Below are 22,743 nucleotides of genomic sequence, written 5' to 3'. Positions count from 1 at the left end.
GAAGCAATTCGCTGCCAAACTTTTAAGTCCCCATTTTGAAGTATACACCACCCCACACTTTTGTATCGAAAGCTGCAGGATAAGCAGCACAGTGAGTGATGTAGCACGAGACAATTGTCCTTGGAGTAGTGGCATGTTAATTGAAATGGGCGGAGCTGGGGGCGTGGCTTGGACTCAAGTACGCGCGCGGCTGCAGAGTGGTCAGAGTCTGGACAAACTGAGCAGGGATAGTCTGTAGAGTTAGAAAGTCTTTGGACTTCACTAACAGACCGCTGACCGCTCCTCATCTGGAGTTGTAATGAACTTGTAACTTTAGTAAATAAAGCCAGTTGTAGTTTAGCTCGTATTGATTCTGTTCTGCTTCGATCCAAACAACGGGTTTTAAATGCAACGCTGCCTGATTTATGAGAAGACGATGGCCGAGACTAAGACCGGCGGGAGTTCACTCAACAACAACAATTGTAAAGACCACAGCCGCAGAAAGTTACTGGTCGGTGTGGACCTCTTCTGTCTGTTTTTAGGTAAGAATCAGATGACAACTCACGCTCTCACTACACGCAAAGAAGTCTTTAATTTAAGCAATAGTATCATCATACTATTATCCTTTCTTTCGCATCATAGTCTAAATTGGGCCATAAACCTTATTTGAACTATTAAACCTACCAGATGATGGTCTGATTCTTTATTTAAACAAGTCTGTATTTATTATTGCTGGGTTTCAGATGCCACCACAATATTCACAATAATATCTAATCCGGGTGGAGTCAACTAAAATGTATTTTCTTAAAATGCAGACTTTTATTTTAATACAGCAAGATCTTGGTTTTTGTCACTAATAGAAATATTTGTGCATTTACATTTGGTGTACATACATAACCTGTTATTTGCTGCAAAGTAAATTGCATTTGTACCATCCTAAAACTGCCCATAGTTACTAATCAAATTTTAAATAATTTTAATATAGATATAGGGTATCTAAGATGTTTTTAGAAACAGACTTAAGTAATTTATTTAGATTCCAATGTAGGAATAGTAATATTAATTGTATTAGTATTGTTAGAAAGAGTAGTACGAAGTTGTAGTATGAGTTGTATTTGTGCAGTTCACAAACAAATCACAATTTAATAGTATTTGGAATACCAGCCAATGCAAAACTAAATCAACAGTAATGCAATTGATATAGGTATTTAACTTTGATCCATAGAAAGAGGGAAATGGCAGGTAAATGGCTCCAGAGGGAATATTACTCTTTGCTGTCCAGCCACACCTGTCCTGTTCCTCGATTTCAGCTCATTCTATTTTCCAGAGTGCTGCATTCCTTTCCAGCAGGAATTCTCTTGATCTCCACATCTGGCAGAATATGTTTGTATGGAGTTGTAATTAAGAGCAGTGGTGAAAAGGTCAGACTTGTACTGGATGTTCTCTCCATCACATTCAGCATCTATAGTCCAGAGTTGAGGTTTGTTCATTTCAGTGAAGCATGACTGTTACCATGGCAGGAATTAACTTGTGGGGGTGATCCATGGAGATGCATTGCTTTGCCTATAATGTACCACTGTATGTTCCACTGCATAGCTTTTTTTTTTTTTTTTATTCTTGCTGTGTGTGGGCTCTTCTCACCACAAATCAGACCTGTGTTTTGTCTGAACGACATTACCTGCTTGTCTCCATGGAAATGAATGAGAAAAGTTATACTCTCCACTTCTGCTTCTCTTTTGAGCTTCTATTTCTCTTCCACTAGCTAAAAGATGCACGGAAAGACTGCATGTGCACAACCTTTACACAGAGACGCTTGTCAACAAACCGTGGTCGTGTGGTTTACAGCACTGACCACAAGAGGAAACGGGGGACGAGTAATCATCAGCACTCTGCGTTTCTCACACTCTGATTGCCCTTCTAATCTCCTGGGAATCCATATGTCCCACCCACTCCCTGTAAACTCAGAAGATCATTGGCCATTTTCTTGAAACATGCAAAATAGAATCAAATAGTTTAATATATTCCAGATTCAACTATAAAGCTCATACAGCTGTCACTCCCGACACACACCTCCAAACCCCATTCCCAACTGTGTCAGCCGTAATTAACTAACTTTAGAGATAGTTTCAGATATTGTGTATTATTGCTGCGCACCAGCATGTACACATTATCAAGGATAGAAGAAAGCCTTTTACCGGATTTACAAAGCTCTAGATTAACGGTAGGAGTGGATTTCTGCAGCTAAATGGGCTAGCAGCTAATCAAGCCGTACATTAATTAAGCTACAAAGTATTTTTTTCTTTATTTGGTTTTATGGTTTTGGCTTATTTTGGTTTTGGCTCTCATAACGATAAAAAATTGTTAGACTATAATACTAATCGGCAACACATAGACAAAAAAAAAAAAACTCCAAAAGTGGACTGTGCCATTGCCACTAATGCGCCACTGTCAATATGGCGTCTTTATCAAATTTAGTCATGTGGGTGCAGGAGTCCTATTGGCTGACACCTATAAAACTTCATATTTAGCCTTTACTTGTATTAATAACATTGTTAACAATTGGGGCACTACTTTTATTTCAGGATTAATTGCTTTATAGCACAGAAATGTCCTTATTTTTTCACAATGTTTAAAAATGTATCACTCACAGCTGAACTCATTTTATAAGTTTCTGATCCTTTCGCGATATTTTTTGTTGATTTACACACACTTTATAGTTTATTTCCTGGTATCATTACTAGACTTTGCTGGTCATTTCTTTAAAATCAGACTTGCACTAATAACCTGTTAGCAAATAAAAACATAATGCTAGCGTCTGATGGCAAACCACTCAAATGGCATAGAAAAAAATGCTCCCAAGTCCAAGAGAATAATATTTTTCTTGCAATAGACCTACAAACTCCTTTTTAGCTGTCTTTGCGACCTGGGCAGTGTGACAGCTGCAGGTCTAGGGGGTCCAGTGCTTCGAGTAAAAACATTGGCATCTGTGTATACACCATATTACACTGGCAGACAGTGAGATCCTGCAAGTGGAAAATGTGCCTGTTTATTTTAGCTGCAGTCATACTTTTGCTAATGCTTTGGCTAATGCTATCCCAATTTTTTAATACAACGTGAGTGAGTTATACTTGTTAGTGTCCATACACAACGAAGCAATGGAACTGGCAATGCATAAACACTTTAATCTTAGGAAACTTTCACCAGTTCTATGTTCATATCACAGGTCATAAGTCTGCTCCCAAAATATAGTTGGAAAAACACACAGGGATTTTTACATGTTCTGATTCTTTGCAAGGACAAGCAAATTATTACATTTCTTGCTATTCCACCTGTTTGTAAGAAGAGTGGACAATTGAACTAAATAAGCAGTTATGTACAGCTGAACCTTGTGGGGGCTGTACTCTGGGTAGGATACTGTATAGGAGAAAAGGTACTACTGGTGTGACCATAAATTAGGTACCAAAAAGTACCAAAAACAGGTATTGTTCAAGTACTGGTACCTGGAAAAAATGGAAAGGTTAACTACTGTAAGACTTGATCACTGTGAGATAGGGCTCTCTAATTACTTCTAGACTCATGTTGTAGATGTTTTGGTATTACTCTGTGGTCCTGGAGCTAATGACAAAACACGACCCCACTCCCGCTGATCATGTTGGCCTGACCAAAAGTCCCACTGTGTTGTTTCACCGACTCTTTCAAAGCAGAGAAGAAAGCAGGAACAGGAGGGAAAGTCCCAGGACAACATCCCCAGTACTGAGGCTGCACCGTTCAGATGAGGATGAGGTCAGGCGGGTCGAGAGCGGAAAGTGATTTGACAGATCTACTGGAAAACAGGAGCTGACTGTGTGCTGTTAAGTTTGTACATTTTCATCTGAAAGACACCAATATGAAAACAAAACCACTGTACTATACCATATACCATATCTGGAACTAATGCAAACTGGAACCAAAAAAGGGAGTTATTTTCCATGTTGAGACTGAAGCGATGAATTTTCAGAGGTCTCCGAGCCTTGTGCTTTATTGAACCCTGGATATAGTATTTTGCACACTCAGGCTTTTTCTTATATCCTACCACTGTTCTAGTCCAACGTCAATATTCAGGAGATCACATATGAGACATCGTGTTTGATGTTGTCTGTGAGGCCCGGTTAAGCTAACATCAGCCTAACTTCAGTGTATTTTTGTTGTCTAGGAGTTCAAATCTCTACTGTCTCCCACTGGCAGACTATAACCTAGACAGACATTTGTTTGAACAGAAAGAATGAAAATGTTATTATGCTGAATTGAGGGAAAAGCCAAGGTTCCCATAAGGCAGTGGGGATTAAGACAGCAACCCGATCTCAACCCCAGCTGGGCATTCAAAGCCAAGTCAGCTGCGTGTGTTGTGAAAGTGCTCAATAACGCTGTTGACATTCTGGTTCACCTTCAGTTAATCTCACCACTGACCTCAACACCAGGGACTTTTTATATCTAAAGTGCAAGAAACTGTGGTCCACTTTGTTTTTCTGTGTATCTGGAATGCCAAAATCACTCAAAGAGAAACTTGAAAGCACAGACATTAAATGCTGCTTTTGAAGTGACATTCCTGGTGTGTTTTGCAAATTCTGCCAGTGATTTGAATGCTCTCCTGGGGATACCGAGATCACATTTCAAACTCCCCAATTGGAGGCTTTGGTAAATAAGAGGAAATAATGTTGTCCATTTTGGCTGATGTCTCAACACAGACTCCCTCTCATGTTTTTGTCAAAGAGATGAAAAAGATCTGCCTGCCACTTTAAGTCCTGAAAAAGCTAAATTGATCAGACGCACATATCCCCTGGGCATCCCAAAGTGGCTGTTTGAAGTATGCTTAAAGTATAATGGAAGTGGCAAAGGAATTGTGATAGTGCTCCTTATCATCACTATGGAATACTTTGTGGGCTTACCTATTGAAATGCTGGGATTACAGTGGCTGACTTGCATTTTTGTGTTTTGTGAGTACACAAAAAGCCCATCTTACAGTGGTAAAGATAAAGAGTTCAGACATATAAGTTTAGTATTTTTAGTTTGCGAGGAAACGCTGCATAGAACTGACACAGTTTTGGAGGGGTTGTCATTTCCGAAAGTCTCAAAATTACATTTACACTAGATTAAGGAGCTCAACAGAAGGATTTACAGATTTTTTAAACTTGACAGTGCTTCAAATAGTTCTTTCCTGAATGTGTGAGTATGTTTTTTTTTCATCTAGCACTCATTTGATCCTTTTTCTGAATGTAGGTAACATGGAGTTTGGTAATGTGTCTTGGTTCTCCTTTGGCGCTGAAGCTGTTCTGTATCTTTGTACCACACAGTGCTGCTTGTAGCTGTGTTTTTGCACAAATGGCCCTTCCCACCTTACCAACGAGGATTCTTCTGTGGTGACGGCAGCATCAGCCTGCCCTATAAGAGCAGCACTGTGTCCACCAAAGTGCTGGCGGCCGTGGGCGTGTCTGTGCCTGTGGTCTCAGTAAGTTGTGCCCAGGACCCTGCAGGACGACCAGGGAACCAGTCCAATGCTCCATACATCACATTCTCCCATACATCACACGCTCCACTGGTGACACTTCAAAAGACCTGACGGGGTACACTGCCCCCTCTCTCTCAGGCGCTGCTCTGCTCCGATGAGCCTCATTAACTGTAAATCATGACCACTGCCAACGCATAAGTCAATTCCACCATGTGACTTTCATAGATGACACTAAATTATTTTCCTCACACCAGTCAATATATTTGATGCTTAATTTGTCTTTAATGATATATTTGAATTAAACCCATTTGTGAAAGTATTAAATCTCCATACAAAATGATATTAATACATTTGTATGCCTATTTAATAAAGCAAAAATTTAAAATGTGTTTATCGATGTAGGGCTGGGTAAAATGGCAAAACAAAGAAAGAAAGAAAAAAATCTTCATGATTTTGAGAGCTAAGGCCACAATTTAAATTTGACCACAATTCATGTATTTACTGGATCTTTTATCCTCCTTTTAAGGGCTAACTAAAGCTTTCTGCTGTTTCTTAAAGTTCATACTTCTCTGATTGGTTAAATCCTCCTGTCACACTCAGAGCTTGGTGGAGGCTGAAGAAACGAGAGGTCACTGTCCACTGTTGTAGAATAAATTGTAGTAGCTCCAGAGTTGAAAAGAAGAAGCGTAAGGCTGGAGTTCTATCACAGGAGAAGGTTATTTACCATTATTACAGGACCCAGCATCACTTAAGACATTGTGACAGTGCTGTTCATTCCAATCTATAGTCCAGTCTAGCTATACTTCTGTTGTAGGGAGTATTATACCTTTGATTATGTAGGCCATGATAACAAGGAGAGAACTGGGCAGTGAGCACTCAGTACAGCACAGAAATTGGATTTCTTTAACAATCAAATTATGAGAATATAACTAAAATAACATATCATTAAAGGATGTTATTGGCATATTGCCCAGCCCTAGTTTCAAGGTGCCTGCTTACTACATTGATATTTCTCACTCAAAATGGCAATGCTTTGTGGTCAATAACTTTAAACACGTTCCACATCACACTGATAGCCAAAAGTGGACTCTAGATAAGTCCCAGATAAGAGCCGTAAATCTATGGAGCCGCTCCCAGATGTTCCCTTGTCGTCCTGCGTGTCCCTGTGACCTCAGTAAATTGTGTGTCATTAACCCAGCACCTCCATCTCTCTCCCCATCACCCCCCTCCCTCCCTGTTTTTCCATCACCACCTCTCCCCCATCACCCCTGCTCTCTACCCCTCTCTCCTCTTTGCGTCTCATGCTTCACCACTCTGTAGCTGGCCTGCCTTTCTTGGTCATTGAAACCAGCGCGGTGCAGCCTTACCGTAGAGGGTTTTACTGCGATGACGAGTCCATCAAATACCCCGCCAAAAAGGGAGACACCATAAGTGACGGTGTGCTCAGTGCTGCTGGTATTCTGATCACCATACTGTCTGTAAGTCACCCCCCCTCCTCACGCTAATGCCATTGTCACAGCCTTCACCTTCATCTCTCGCATCTACTCGCCACTCTCTGTTTACCCACAATCAAATTACTCATTCTCTGTAACCTGTTATGTAAGTATTTTTATATGTGCAAAATATGCTGCCTAAAGAGTACACACAAAGCTTTATTTGAACACGTAAATACAAAAAGATAACTATTCAAAATGTCACTGCACTGCTCCGTTGAAAGTTTGTGGTAAAAGGTATGTGAGTTTGTCATACATAATTTGGTGAAAATCATCAAAATCGACCCTACATATCAGCCCAAAAATATCGGCAGAGCTTATTGGCCATCAGTTTCTCCATTTTCTAAACAATTGGTGTCGGGCATGAAAAAAACCCTTATCGGCCAACCTCTAACTACTTAATTAATACTGGAACCACCCAACTCCTTGATTAAGTAGTTACTACGCTTGAACCATTCTTAATAAACTATTTGTTATTTTACACAAGTGGCTTTCATAATCAGGCTTTGTTAATGAGTCTAATGGGAGAAATTGTGCACAAATTAAAACAATATTAGCATTAGCATTGACATATGATACATCCAACTATTCTCTTTCTCTTGTCATAACATCAAAACATTGTAAATTTGTATATATTTTCCCCTTTTACCCAATTTTTTTGAGATGTGTTGCCATTATTGAGATTTTCAAAATTGAAAACTAGGAGCACGCATGGGTTAGATTGGTTGTTATAAATAATATGGCAAAAAGAGTGTGTAACATTGCCCCTTCTCAACTCACTTGTAGATCAGCATACAGTGTAATCTGACAGACAGTCGGTGTCAAAATAGACACATTTCTGGAATAAAACTAGGACAAATCAATGGTTTGCATAAATCTGCTGATGCGGGTCTCACAACTGGGACTGTCCCAGGCAAGTAGGGATGTCAGGTCACCCTACAATAGTCACAAGTCATCATTTCAAATCTGTTGCTAGCCAGTTAACTACATTAGTTGAGTACTGTTCTCCAATACATGACAGCCTCCTGAACTTTATGGTCACATTGGCTGTCATAGTGAGAGGGCTCCCCGTCCTTGTATGTAATTATGGTTGACGCAACGGCTCTTTGGTCAAATAGGAGTGGAGCTGTGGTAAAGTGCCAAACAAGAGGACTTTGCCAGACATGTCACTTTGACTGTTAAAACCATGACTCAACAGCCCTATAATCCTGGATGACTTTATAATCTGTGAACATGGAAACCTTATCAATAGATTTGGTTCTGTTCAGCAGAAATCTTCACTGTAGAGTAATTTGTACAGTTTTACAATAATGTTCAGAGAAAGTGCAAGGCTTCTGTCAATATATTTATAGACTACTTATCCTATACACTCATAGATAATGTCATCATCCTCTCTATTTGAATTAATATTAACCATGCACTGTCAGATTTCTAATGCGCAGCCGTATGCTACACCCACTATCATTAAACGTGTGCTGTTAAAATGTTTAACACACAAAGAGAACCAGATGTCTCATTCTCCCATGAAATCAGCCGGCTGCACCGAGCCGGCTCTCAAGGCCAGGATGGTGGAAAACTATCGGCGTACTCGACCTCCTCTGGGGTTATCCCTCGCTCTGCAAAGTGTTTCCGAGAATCATTTCTGCGCCCCTCACAAGAATGTCCGATGAAACCGAGATAGAGTTGAAAACAGCCAGACATCCCTTGTGAAATCGGAGCAGTTAAAGAGACACGAAAAACAGTGTGCCCCTGATGTGCGCCTGCTGCAGTCTGGCCCCAAGAATGAGACCAGCTCAGCGTTTTTAATGATTAGAACCAGAAATTCATACTCCCTTTAGTTTAGCTACACTCTTCTACCGCTGTCGTTTTGCATGTCAGATTTTGTAATGCTCTTTATTATTTCAATTACAGTTACAGTCTTGAGAGAGATAATTTGAATATTTCATAAAATCGTGTCAGTGCATTCCTTTATACCTCATAATTCTTGACAAGTCTTGCATCTGGAAAGGCATCTGTTCTAACATTTACCATGCAAATAATGTCGATACCACTGCACTATACGCAGCTGGTGCTCTGCTGTGTGTAACTGTGCTACTGCAAAGTGTTTGAGTTTGAGTTTTATGAAAAAATAATGGAGTGTCACAACACATCTCAAACAAAGTTGGGACAGGGGGAGACAAAAGATTGGAAACAGAAAAATGAAATATACGTGAGTGTAAGGAGCATTGAAGAGAAAAGTTATTACAAGGACCATAAAACACTAGTAATGCAAATACAAGTTAAATTATACCGTCAAAACAACTTCAATTTTCAAATGACAGTTCTCTCCTCTAAACTGGGAACCATGACATTGAGCTATAAACAACTAAATACATGGATTGCACATTCCTTCAGTGTTTTCCATCTCTGTTTTGCACACTGCCATTTGTGAGTGCGGACAACAAGAGGCCTGAGGGTTGGGTTTGGGCATTTTGGAGCCTGAACAGCTGTTATGAGTTATAGCTCGACACCTCCCCCTCTGAAGAGTGTAGACCATGTCAATCGCTGAGTTTAGTCTGAGGTTTATTTACACTGTTGCACTCAACTATACAGACTGGACAGTTTGGGTTCCCTCCCACGTCGCTTCACTGTTTTCTCTCATACAAAGATGTGGAAAATATAGACATCAAGGAACCCACTTCACAAGAAAAAACTATGATTATTCTTACTTTGTGTTTTTTGTATTATATATTTAAATGTCTAAAAGTTAAATGACCTCTATTTTGTTTTTACATGGAAAACAAATTATCCATGATCAACTGAATAAAGAAAAACGGGTCAACAGTTTACAAAACACGTCAGCCTTTAGTTCCCTTTGCACTAAGGTTTATTATAGGGTTGTGATAATTGTTGGAATAATCATGACAAGTCACTGTTAAAATAATAGTAAGGTATTTTGGTAGTTGTTATAGTTATTTGGACTACACAGATCCTAAAACACACACACTCAAAAGATCTTTTTAGGCATTTTGATTTAATAATGCAGCTGTCTTTGTTATAAAAAAGAATACATTTCAGAATACATTTTCAGAATTTTATAAATATTATTTGTCTAGAAGTAATTTCAATATTTTATTTAGCTAAAAATTGCAGGTTAATTGAGTACTAGAATAATAATTAGTTGCAGTTTATAAAGTTTTGTCCAACCCAAATGTCACTGACATGTATGTTGTATCACACAGATTATCATTGGGGAGAGCTACAGGATCTACTTCCTGCACGAAGGCTCCAAGTCTTTTGTGGCAAACCCGTATATCTCAGCGTTGTACAAACAGGTGGGTGTGTTCATCTTCGGCTGCGCCATCAGCCAGTCCTTCACCGACATCGCCAAAGTCTCTGTGGGGCGCATGAGGCCGCACTTCCTGGACGTGTGCAAACCAGATTTCAGCACCATCAACTGCTCCCTGGGATACATCACGCAGTACCAGTGCCAGGGCCCGGAGAGTAAAGTACAAGAGGCCAGGTACAGAAGGCAAAACTATACTTTCATAATGCCTTTTACCTACCGCTGTCTGAGGGGCAGATCTGAGTGTGTTTTCTGTCTGCAGGAAGTCTTTCTTTTCTGGACATGCATCATTCTCTATGTATACCATGCTGTATCTGGTGGTAAGTTTTGACATAGGATATAAGTTTAAACACATGAAATTATTTCAGTGATTTTTAAAATAAATATACAATGAAGATTTAGTGGCCATGGCTGAACCCAATCCTCGCTCTTTTCATGGGTTAGGGTTAGGTTAGTTCATGGGTGTCAGATCCCAATCTTCTACCAACATTTTAAGCACTTTTGACCATTCAAGAGATAAAATATGTTGTTTTAAACTGACTTTTTCGTCACACTGAAAATCCTGGATAAAATTTCTCCCTAGTTTGTCAAGGATCCTCTAAATTTTAAAATACATTTCTTATGCTGAGAAATATAAAATAATGTGATAACAGGTTGTAAGCAGTTGTTAGTCACCACAGACCTTTCATATACTATGTCTGAAAAATATCTTAATGTTAATAACCCAGCTGCATGTGTTTACAGTTTTACCTGCAGTCCCGTTTCACCTGGCACGGAGCCCGCCTCCTGCGCCCCCTGACCCAGTTCACCCTCATCATGATGTCCTTCTACACAGGCCTGTCCCGAGTGTCTGACCATAAGCACCACCCCACAGATGTCCTGGCTGGATTCATACAAGGAGCCCTGGTGGCATACTGCATTGTACGTACTGATCCATGGGAAATGTATATGTGTTAGGCAGTAAGTTAGTGGCAATATATGTGTTCTGCGATCCAGATATGATTTTGATTTTTAAGTTATAACAATACAGCAAAATTTCACACTTGCAATTGATTAGATCCACCTGTCACTCAGGGCATTGCTGAGGCTGATCGATAAGAGGTGCAGGTATGTTCTATGCTATATTTAAGCATAGAACTGCATTCAGGGGAAAACATATAAATCACGATATGGTGTTTTGTATCATAATAGCATATTGCCACAGGAATGAGATTACGTTCCACTTTTTTTTATAACAATATCCTCCAGCCCTAATCTAATTTGTTATTTGTAATACTGTTTTCTTCTGTCTTGTAGGCGTTTCACGTTTCAGACCTGTTTAAACCAAAAGGCAGACGGTCTACTGTGTCACCTTTGCCAGTGAAGAAAGATATAGTTCCTCCTCCCGACATCAGAGAAAGAAGTAACCCTCTTATAATGGCATGAAAAGAACCCTCTAGGCAACCTGACGTGTGCCATTTATAATCACTACTAAACCATGTGGACAAAAGCTCCCACTCGTGAACCTTGAAACATCTCAGAGACACATTTTTATACAAATAATTACACAACCCAAGCCCTTGGTGGTGAACTCATCCTATGGTTCTGTTTTGGAGAATCTCTGGTGAGGTCAGGCCATGGAAAAAGCAGCTGTGAACAAAGCTATGCGTGTTTTGGTACATGCATACAATTTTCTGCCACTTTTTTTTTTTACTGTGCAACAAAATCATGAACAACAACTTCCTTTATTTCTGGAAGGATTTAAAACTTTTCCAAATGTATTTTAGCAAACCTCAGTATAATGTCACCACTTGAATGACCAGAAGTGAAGCTTTTGATAAGCTTTATAATAGTTTGAGTTCTATTTTGTCTTGTTTATGTAGTCTCATGTACTTTACAGTATTATGCGTAAGTTACAGTGGATATGAGAGCGAGCATTTGGGGTAGACCTCTTCTGCTGGTTAGGACGAGCCCCCGCTGAGCCATTTAATGAAATGCCAGTCTGTTTTAAGTTACAGGCAGATTCCCAGTGTGAAACCACAGTAAGGATGTACAATATTTGTGTGAATCCAGTGCGTTAATGTCATGTCTGTGTATTTCAATGTGTATAGTCTGACCAGCCGGACTACAGTTACTGGTATAAATCAAGGCGCTGTTTCACCTATAGTCTACACAAACATGGCTACAGTCACTTGTCTTGGTTTTAGTATTTTAGTCCTGCTTTATTCCTGATCTAGTTTAGTTCCTCATTTAGTTCCAGATTTAGTCCCACTTCAGTCGACTTTTGAAGCTGTGGCCTGCAGCTAAATGGATGTTGGCAACACCACTTCCCATCATTTTTTCTCGTACATTGTTTTTTTTTATGTATTTCTAAAGCACATAAATCTATTAAAAAACAAAACAATAGAAACTGATAATCCCACTTTAGATAATCAGATTATGACATTTTTGGAAATGATTCAGTAGGTACAGATTGTTGACCCCCATCCAAAATTAGACAGACAAGCATATTATATACTTTGCGTAACTGGATTTGTTTGGGGTTTTTATTAATATAGCAGTTCCAAGGTTGAATTGACAGTCACATCTGAAGGCAGTTTTTAATATCTCCCATATCCAATGCTCCAACCAGCAACAGTAATGTACATTCTGGATGCTACAAACCGTTTTGTTGTGCTTTATATTTGTGTGTAAATACATGTTGATTAGACCTGTGTATTTGTCCTCGTGCTGCTTTATTGATATTCAAATGGGCATTGATACTTTGAAATAAAACGCCACACAGTTTTGGTACATTATTGTTTTAAATTGTATTTTTGTAACTGTCAAATGTACAAAAGGTGTATGATGTTTGAAGTTCTTAATAAATGAGTATCAAAAACGATGCCGTGAGAGTAAAGTGTTATTTTGGCTGTGATTTAGTGCTCGTGATGGAGAGATTTGGGCGTGGGACGATGGGGTACTTCCATGCGTGGCTTCCTGGGGGGAAATGGTGAACATTCCTGGCTTCAGCCCTTCTCCCTGACGGCCCTCTGAAATAATACAGACCACAGCACACTGGTAGAGCCCATTCACATATGAGAACACTTTAACTGGACTAAAAGTGGTACTTCTTATCCTTACATATTTCTCTGCTTTGTTGGCTCCCAGACTTTTAAATGGTTCTGTAGTTAGTGCACAGGAATCATTTCATTTGGAGACAAGGCTGTGCTGAAATGACAATAGTATTTTTAAAGGTATGAATGTGCAGTAACTAAAGACATACTGTTTGGCTGAGGGAGGTTGTAATTTCCTGTCCTTGAAAAGAGCAAACCACATTCAGTCAGTTTTTCTTTACAATGTTAATTTAAGTTCATTAAGTCATAAATAGAAAAGTTCAGCACAAAACTATGTGTATCTTATAAGATGCATAAAAAAATTAAAAAAAATCAGTGTGTACATTTTGTGTAAGATAAAATTGCTTTCGGATTCAAGTAAAAATGAACTGAAAGACATGTATATGTTTGTGTCTAGTCACCAACATAAATGGAGAACACGTGTGAACCTGCAACACAGACCTTAGTTTGGCCTGTTAGTTTTGTACACACCTATTTCCTTTGACAGAGCATTAAACTATGTTTATTTTTTCTCCTAAAATAGTACAGTTCTCCTTTGCCCCAGCTCAAGACATAAGTATAACTGCACGTCTGAAGAACATTCACATATCTTCTACCTGCTGCTTTTACTGCTTTGGGCTTGAGGAGAGGTATATCTTTGAAACTTTGCAAAAGACATTTTTCCCTATTCGTTGGTTTCAGCTTGCTGTTATATGGTGCCATTTTGAGGACAGTTGGTCATTAAAAAGCTACAATATATTGGCAAATGTCTCAACTTTTCATCATTTTGAAACTCATGGATATACTCCCATAACACTTTACAAAGAAAAATACAAATAAAAATGTGAATTTTTGTAACTGGAACATTTTTCTATGAGATGTTGCTTGAAAACTCAGTAACTAAGCCTACTATTTGACAGCTACTTCATGACCTATTACAGATGAGAAATTATACAGCTCAGTTGTGTTAAATATTATGATGTGTCCAAATAAATGACTTGTTAATTAAAAATCATTTGGTTTCATGTGGTGAAACCAACATTTCAGTTTTCATGAGAAATTGTACTCAGTAGTTACTTGTTCATGTTTTGAGGTGGACCCATTTTCCAAAGAGTCTTTGTTGATGAGCGAGACTTGACATTCAAATAATGGAATCCTTTTCATGTGGTTTGCATCATAGAAAACACTTGTGTTTCCCACCGCATTTTAACACACGCATTCATCAAGTAATTGGACTGAGTGTGAGTTTAAATACTTCACACGATCTCTTGAACACTGCTTCTTCGTGCTATCATTTGACTACTTGCAGGAACAATACTCCTTCCAGCTGTTTGTTTGTAGAGGGTCGACTATGTGCTTGTCTCTATGGAGATGTTATTTCTTTTCCTTCCACCATAAGGTATAGAATGTATCTTGCTTGCATTTTTTTCAGTTACACTTGTTTTTACTGATCAAAAAAACCTTATAATAATAATGCCTCACACTTGTAAGGAGCTTTACAGGTTTGTCAAAGCCTCTCAAAGCCCTACACTGTATTCATTATTCATTCACTGCACACTCAGTGATGGTAAACTGTTACTGTAGCCACAGCTGCCCTGGGACAGACTGATGGAAGCGAAACTGCCAATCAGCCCCTCCAACAACCACAAATCATTCACACACACACCACTTTCACACTAGGCCTTGAGGGTGAAGTGTCTTGCTTAAGGACACAATGGCAGAACTTGGTCTGAGCAGGAATCGATCCTCCAACCTTCGGGTTGGGGGATTACTGACACTGAACCTCTGTCAGCCCTGGGAAAAAATACATTCCTACTTTTAGCGGAATTGTCTCTCTATATAGATCTGACCTTTAACAGTTAAGCCTGTTGCTGGCACATACTTAATGCCAAACTGTGGAACATTCTATGCATAATAACATCTCTATGGAGAAAAACAGGGGGTAAACACGCGACCAGAGGAAAGTTAAGACCCTTGTTTTCTAAAAAGCTGCTTACAACAGGAGGCTATAGTTCAAAGGTTACAAACAACGAAAATCAACTATTCAAAATAAACTGTGCACCATAAATCAGAAAAAGTGTAACCAAACATCCTTTTGGGTGTGTTTTGACTCCACATCACATCAGAGTGTTTTGGCTGGAGTCATGTATGCGTGCGTGTGTGTGTGCGTGTGGGGTGTGGGGGTGGGTGTGTGTGTGTGGGGTGTGTGTGTGGATGTGTGTGTGTGTGTGTGTGTGTGTGTGTGTGGGGGGGTGTGTGTGTGTGTGTGTGTGTGTGTGTGTGTGTGTGTGTGTGTGTGTGTGTGTGCGCGCGCATGTTGACAGATGGATGGAGCCAAGTGGAAGTGAAACTTTAACCTCCAAATGTTGATAAGTGTGACCTCATTACACTGTGTTTTTCTTCTACTCCATCATCATGGCTGCCCTTCAGGAGATCAACATCCAGACTCATGCCAACTATGTGGACTCAGTGGGTATTTTCTTCTCTTTGGCTCATGGCACACAACAAGTGTTTGGCACAATTTTACTGGGACTGTGGGCCAGAGGTGCAAGAAGAGTAAGTCCAAATACAAGAGTCAGAAAATATTTATAACCATTGTCAGTGATTGTCATTGCCATTGTCAAAACCAATTTTCACAGAAGTAATGTGCTCTGAAGATGTTGTTTTCCCAGTCACTCTACTGCTATGACAACATATTGGAAAATTCTGGAAATTCTAAACTGCTTTGTCTTTTCGTGTTTAATTTAGGGAGGACTTTTCTAAGGAATGTAAGATATAGGAGTGTGCCTCAGACGCTTCAATGTTGATATTAAAGGCTATGACCCATAAACTCATTTTCAACTTTGACGAGTTGCAAAACTAAAAATGTTCTTTCTAGAGGATTCTCTATGCAGCCTGAACGCTCAGAGCTAAAGAAGCCACTGTAACAACGAGCAATAAAAACTGAAATGAGCTCGTCTCTTTGACCTGATCTTGCACCGATCAGACAAACATAACTGAGTTCTATCTTTTACTAGACAGTGAAGTACATACAGTCCATTAGAAACTATTTTCAACTAAAACCAGACATATGCTAGCAGTGAAAACTCTGTATTACGTATATTTTTATTGCACGTTTTACAGGTATAAATAATGTCCACCATCCACCTGTGCTGCTCCATATTTCACAGCTCCCCTGTGATGTTTACCACCACCCTGAGTCCCAAACTGCCTCTCAAAACGATTCCAGCCCCTAAACCCCAAATCTCTAGCCTCTTCCCTCTCTCTCCACAGAATTCCTACAAATGACTTCCACATGTGAGTGAGGGGCCCCTCGGGAACAAGGCCAAGAAGAATATACTGCTGACAGGTACAGCACTGACTTCATCAAACACACACTCAGATGTGGACTCGAGGCTCACGGGCAACAGCAGGCACCACATGGACCAAGTAGGAAAAGTCTTATACTAAATACACCCACTACTTAGATCGAGGCTCTGTTGTTAGTTTAGCAGGATGTAAAGGGGTAAATGTACTGTACCATTTGACTACTTCTACTTGACTAGAACTTATCTTGTTTGCAGTTTTTTCAATTCCACTTTTTTTACTGATGAAAAGGGAAAATCGCCTTTTTACTTCAGCTGACTGTGCAAATGACAAGTAACTTGCACCGTTTTCTGAAAATGAACATAAAAAGCTACTTGGTTCCTTGAAAATAAGATGCAAAACAGAATAGTAAAAATTCTACAACATGGAGGATATATACTTGCATATTAAAAAGGACATTTTCATACAAGCATTTAAGAAGAAAAAGATACAAAGACTACATTATGTTCACTATTTAAGGCCTTTAAGGATGCAGGATCCTCACGTCAGTCAAAATCTCTATCATATGGCATCACATTCATATTATACACATCGACTTAGGGCTATTTCATCAGGCTAAAACCAAAGTAAATCTAACCTTTGACAAGACCCAGTATAAAAAAGTAGCCTATAATAAGGTGGTGAACCTGAAGCCAGACTACCTCCACGTGAGCCCAGGTTACACTTGGTTACAGTATCAAATGTCATCTCCAACCTACAGCACTTGACCTTTCCTTTGTCCAGTCCGCCTGTGGGCCCTGGCTCATGACATTTAAACCAGTGAATACAAGTCTCAGGAGAACACTCGCTTACAGCAAGGCATCATGGGAGCACGGAGAGAAATGCAGCCCAATCACAGCCAGGCATTTTTCACTCCTTCATCAGTGTGTCTGACCTGCAGCATGAGGAATGTGTGAGGCCAGAGCAGCTGTAGACAGAGGAGGGGAAGAGGTCAGTGAAGCCGGCCTCCTCCAAAGTGCTTCAAACTGGACAAATGTAGAAATACTTCAACTGCAGGGGGGACGTGAACGAGCATTCCTCAAGCACTGGCTAAGCTCATATCTAACACCTTGATAAATGCCAAGTGTTACAGCCAGTAGTGTATTTTAAAAACTTTCCTGTGTCTTCTTTATTATCTTTCCTGTACTACAGTTTATTCATTCAAAGTTTAGGTTTGTTTATTGTCCTCTACATTTTACTCATCGTCTAATGATTTAACGCAATTTTTCAGGAACAGTTGTGTCCAGGGACTGACCCCCTTGAGCCAGCCTTGGTCAGGACTACTAGAGCCCATTTTGCAGATTAGTAGTTAGTTCTGAGGTAAATGCGTGGCCAACTAAATCCTACACCTTAATGTGGCATCTGGATTTTTAAAAATATGAATTTGTCTCATTTATTGGTTGAAGTGGTTGAAGATAACAAAGTACAAGTCGTTAAGTACCAGACTTAAGTAGAATTTTTACGTATCTGTACTTTACCTAAGTCAATTTTACAGTGGTTACTTTTTATTTTTACTTTACTATATTTGAGAGCAGGTATCTCTACTTTCTACTACAAAGTAAAAAGTACTTTTCACATGATTTGCGGGGTTATTTTTACCATTTTTGTCGTAACATCCTGACAAAAATGTGTATAATTTTTAATCAATATCAGTACATTTAACACTTTAACAAATTAGCAGCACTTGTTCTAAGGTACATTTTTAAACAGGAACTTAAATACTGATAAAAAAGTTGATGTGATACTTTTACTTGAATAACTTTTTACCTCTGTATCTGTACTTTTACTTGAGTAACAAAATAGAGTACTTGAGAGTAGTGCTATTTCATTAGCTTTGGGCATTAGCTGGAACACATTTAACAGTATTAGTTGGTTTGAGATGTTTTAGAGGGGTTTAAAAGATAAAAAAAAAAAAAAAAAAGATTTCAATTTGCCATACTTAAACCCAGAAGTTTAAGAGAAGCGCTGCTAAAGACACTACATTGTGAACTACTTGGGATTACAGCAACCCTTGAAATTCCAGGGATTTATATTCTCCCTCAGGAATACAGGGACGTGTGACGGTTTCTGGACACTTTTGGCAACCTTTTCTTTACCTGTGGCTACGGATGAAGATACCACAACCAAGCCTGGATGCACTCAGGGTCTCAGAGGAAAATCCTGTTTCATGTCCACAATCCCGCTCCCTGGGGCTGTTTATCCTGGGATGTTAATGTGCTTGTGTGTACAGACCCTGGTGAATGCGCTCCTAGGGGGGTTCCTATCAAACGTGAAATCAGAGGCCGCCCGGTGCCACTCGTCTGATTACACAACAACTTGTCTGATTTTGTCTCCTCTCTTTTGGGCTTGCTATTGCTGCCTTTCTAGCTGTAAACACACTATGCACAGTGATAGACAGAGGGACCCATAGCCACAATGAGCCCCAAAGCTTAATAATTATGAGATTTATTTATTTATGCACATGTTTGCTCACAGCTGTGTATCAGTTATTTATCTTTTCAGAGTCCTTTGGATCATTGAAGCTACGTACTCATTTGAACTTCTTCTATTTTATGTTGTTTTTGAGTATGACTAAAAGTAGTTAAGCAAAAAGAGCCTCCTAAACAGAACTTTGCATATAGGCCCCCATGTTGCTAAAATGGGCCCTTCTACCTGCTAACCTTCTCTATGTAATATAAAGCCTTCCACATAGCTAAATCCATGGAGTCAAGCCTGAATAAATGTATTTCTTTGCACAGAACCACTGTTTGTACAGGTAGATGATATATTAAATCTTTATAGCCATTCCATCATAAACTCATGTGCTTTTTCGAATGCTTCTCATGCTCTGTGCGTTCTCCGTCATGCTCTGAATAAACACAATTACAGGATGTAAATGGGCCTCTGCATACATACCAGATCTATTCGTTTTTACAGTCGCTTCATTTCGCTGTAGGTCCATAACTGGAAACACATGGCAGTGGTAGAAGTAAGGCCACTAATCAAATGACTACCATAAAACATATATTACGGCCTTGTATTACGATCCAAGTATGTTTTATCCAGTTATTAAAAGATATGGGCCATGACGTGTAAGTAAGGGAGATTCGCACAAGAGGAAGGTGGCATTCATTTTGTATTTTATGTTTCTATAAACTGAAGATAGTTATGCAGGGTAACATACACTGACAAACATCATTTAGACAATTTATCTTTCGTTCTGTTGTTGTTTCATACACTAACACAGCAGATTATGGTTACGGTCACATTTTTATATAGCTCAAAGCATTTTGCATCAAGGAACCACTCACCCATTCACACAAACATTACTGAGAATTATACAAAGGTCAAACTAATGTGGACAAAAAGAAAGATAATATGTTAAAGCGTTATTTTGAGTTTCACTTTTATCTTCCAAATGCAACAGTTACTCTAAAATCCACTCATTAATTCAAATATGTCACCATGTGTTTTTGATGATCAGATTTCTTTTGTGTATGTAAACTCTTGCCAAAATACTCTCTTTATTCAAGCTGTCCCATTTTACTTGGATGAAAATGGATAAAGACAAACGTTAGCTATAGGGGAATTTTATTATCTCCTTGGTGAAGTTTAACAGATTTCAAGATTCCAATTTTAAAGAGGAAAAGTGTCTAGTGGTCAGCATTAATCTTGTGGACCTCTGAGACCTTTTAAATGAACAAAAGGGGGAAAGACGTCACAAGTGACCTTTTAAAACTGACTCACCTACAAATACTGTACCTACTATTGTTGAAAACAGCAACACAATTTTTCTTCAGGAACCCCAACAACTTAAATCACTTTTTCTGACCTTAACTTGGGCAGTTGGGAGAGTTCTCAGGAGTTTAGTGCACGTGAAGGCCACTCACTCGATGTGAACCTGAAGGATTTCCTGACCCCATGGCCTCATTTATGATGCTGTTTTTCCTGACCCTTGACATAAGACACAAAACACAACTAAAGGTCTTTGCGTTACTTGGAGAGTACAGGTTTTGCCCATAGTCGCTTTTGTATGTTTAGAAATGTTGGCTATAATACAGGCCACATTAGATGCCAGTTCTCAGTGTATCAGGTTTTACTGCTTTTACTCAGATGCAGTGAAGTCTTGTCTGCTCATTAAGGAGACACTGACTTCCACATTCTTACCTTTTTATGTTTGTTTAAGTTTATGATTTCCCCAAAACTGGAAGTGAGAGTCCCTGGTGCATGAAACCTCCAGCTGTGTATGGCCACTGTTTCATAATAATGTGCATTTACACTCATATACACATGGTTCAACATGGTCACATCAACAATGTGGGGTTCAGTTTATCACCCCACCATTTCCGCATTACTCATTTCTCCAAGTTTGTAAATCATGGCGTACTTGTGCAATTTCCACTGATGTAATTGTATAGAATGTTCTCAGGCCCCCAGCTAATTTATGGACAATTAATGTTTGGGGGTCCCCTACATAAATTTACCAAAACATATATCTTTCACAACTCTTAGGTAGATGGGATGACCTCACAGTGTTGACTTAAGTTCAACTTTCATGGCAAGTGTAAATGAGAGTTTCATTGGGTAAACATTATACATTTAGGAAAGTAGCTGTAATGCCTGAATCCCACTGGTAATTCTGGAAGGAAAACAGACGTGCGTTAGCCCAATGGTTATCCACATGGAAGCAGCATTATAGTCATAGTTAGTCCTGTAAAGTACTATTATAGTCATGGTTAGTCCTGTAAATGCTGCCATCTACTGGCCATTTTTTGGGCGAAATCTACAGTACTGCGGTCTCTGCTGTGTGGGGGTGTAGCATTCAAAAATAAACTATTGTTATTATTGTTGTTACAATTTTAAAGTATTATAATTTATGTTAAATGTGGATGCTTTATTCGAGAGTGGTTGGTCGATTGATTCAATCATTATGAATGAAGCTGCTAGTCCATCATAGAACAGGCAAGGCTCCAATGGGTATTGGGAGGTTTATGTAAACAGACTCAACAGAAATTATATAAAAACTGCAAACACCCATCTGAATCGTCGGTAAATGGTATAATTAGTTTTCTGTATTTGGTCACTAATTGGTGAAAGTGTCTCCTTTACTGTGACTATTTCAGATTCTAACACATGAGTTTGTCTCCCTCTAGCGTTGATATCGGATAATACATAAAAAGCATAAAAAATAAAGTGTAGTTTGATATTACAAAAATGTATGTTAAATATTGATTCTTTATTGAAAAATGGTTGGTTGTCTGATTAGATTTATATGAAAGAAGTTCATCCAATACTATACCCCAGCTCCGCAGGGGTACAGCATTGGAAGATCTCTGTAAAACTCTGTAATAATATACATAAAAAAAAAAAAAAAAAAAAATATAAATATAAATATATATATATATATATATATATATATATATATATATATATATATATATATATATATATATATATATATATATATATATATATATATATATATATATATATATATATATATATATATATATATATATATATATATATATATATATATATATATATATATATATATATATATATATATATATAAAAATACCTGCAAACTCCTTTATAAATGGTTTTCTGTATTTGGTGACTACTTGGTGAAAGTCTCGGCTCTACTGTGACCATTTCAGATCGTAACAGAGGAGTTTGTCTCCCTCTAGTGTTCACAAAAGATACATAATACATAAAAAAGCACAGAGTAGACCAGTTCCCGGTGCGTGCACTGCGGCTGACTGAGATGACAGAAACGTGGTAGGAATGTGGAGAATACTTTACAATTTACTGCTGTATATGTTGTTCTGTATAATATTTTGGTGGGTTGTAAGTCTGTGTGCATGTCCTGTCAACATCCAGAGACAAGCGAAGGCCTTTTAAAGCACGTAATTGCCATAGACTAGGCTTCCACGAACAGGTGCCTCTCTGTTCTCTGTTCTGTCGCATTGTTTTTAAAGGTTTACACAAACGCGCGCCTTTGTTTTCCCTCGTCACGTTCAGAGCCACATACCTGTCATACCTCACCTGTAGTCTATGAAT

General features: G+C 38.8%; 1 protein-coding gene across 2 annotated transcripts; it reads left to right on the top strand.

Moving 5' to 3' along the window:
* The first annotated feature begins 203 nt into the window (after positions 1-203).
* On the top strand, positions 204-13,141 carry LOC117385720 (phospholipid phosphatase 3-like). Of its 2 annotated transcripts, none has more exons than XM_033983036.2 (6): positions 204-521; positions 6,785-6,942; positions 10,179-10,459; positions 10,545-10,602; positions 11,027-11,203; positions 11,579-13,141. In XM_033983036.2, exons 1-6 carry the CDS (start codon positions 386-388, stop codon positions 11,705-11,707), a joined length of 939 nt encoding a protein of 312 aa, XP_033838927.1. In that variant the 5' UTR covers positions 204-385; the 3' UTR covers positions 11,708-13,141. The 2 variants fall into 2 exon arrangements, with proteins under 2 accessions (XP_033838927.1, XP_033838928.1); XM_033983037.2 differs by lacking the exon at positions 6,785-6,942 and adding an exon at positions 5,310-5,464.
* Positions 13,142-22,743: the final 9,602 nt, after the last annotated feature.

The sequence above is a fragment of the Periophthalmus magnuspinnatus genome, chromosome 17, assembly GCF_009829125.3.
Source record: "Periophthalmus magnuspinnatus isolate fPerMag1 chromosome 17, fPerMag1.2.pri, whole genome shotgun sequence".
NCBI classification, from domain to species: Eukaryota; Metazoa; Chordata; class Actinopteri; order Gobiiformes; family Gobiidae; genus Periophthalmus; species Periophthalmus magnuspinnatus.
Note: the sequence above shows the minus strand (reverse complement) of the source record. Positions and strands in the feature narration are given on the sequence as shown.

What these genes read in the sequence shown, in the direction of transcription:
- LOC117385720 (XM_033983036.2), top strand. Translation starts at nt 386, where the DNA reads ATGCAACGCTGCCTGATTTATGAGAAGACGATGGCCGAGACTAAGACC. An exon ending in CCTCTTCTGTCTGTTTTTAG is followed by an intron (nt 522 to 6,784) that starts GTAAGAATCAGA and finishes ACCACTCTGTAG; the next exon opens with CTGGCCTGCCTTTCTTGGTC. An exon ending in AGTAAAGTACAAGAGGCCAG is followed by an intron (nt 10,460 to 10,544) that starts GTACAGAAGGCA and finishes TTCTGTCTGCAG; the next exon opens with GAAGTCTTTCTTTTCTGGAC.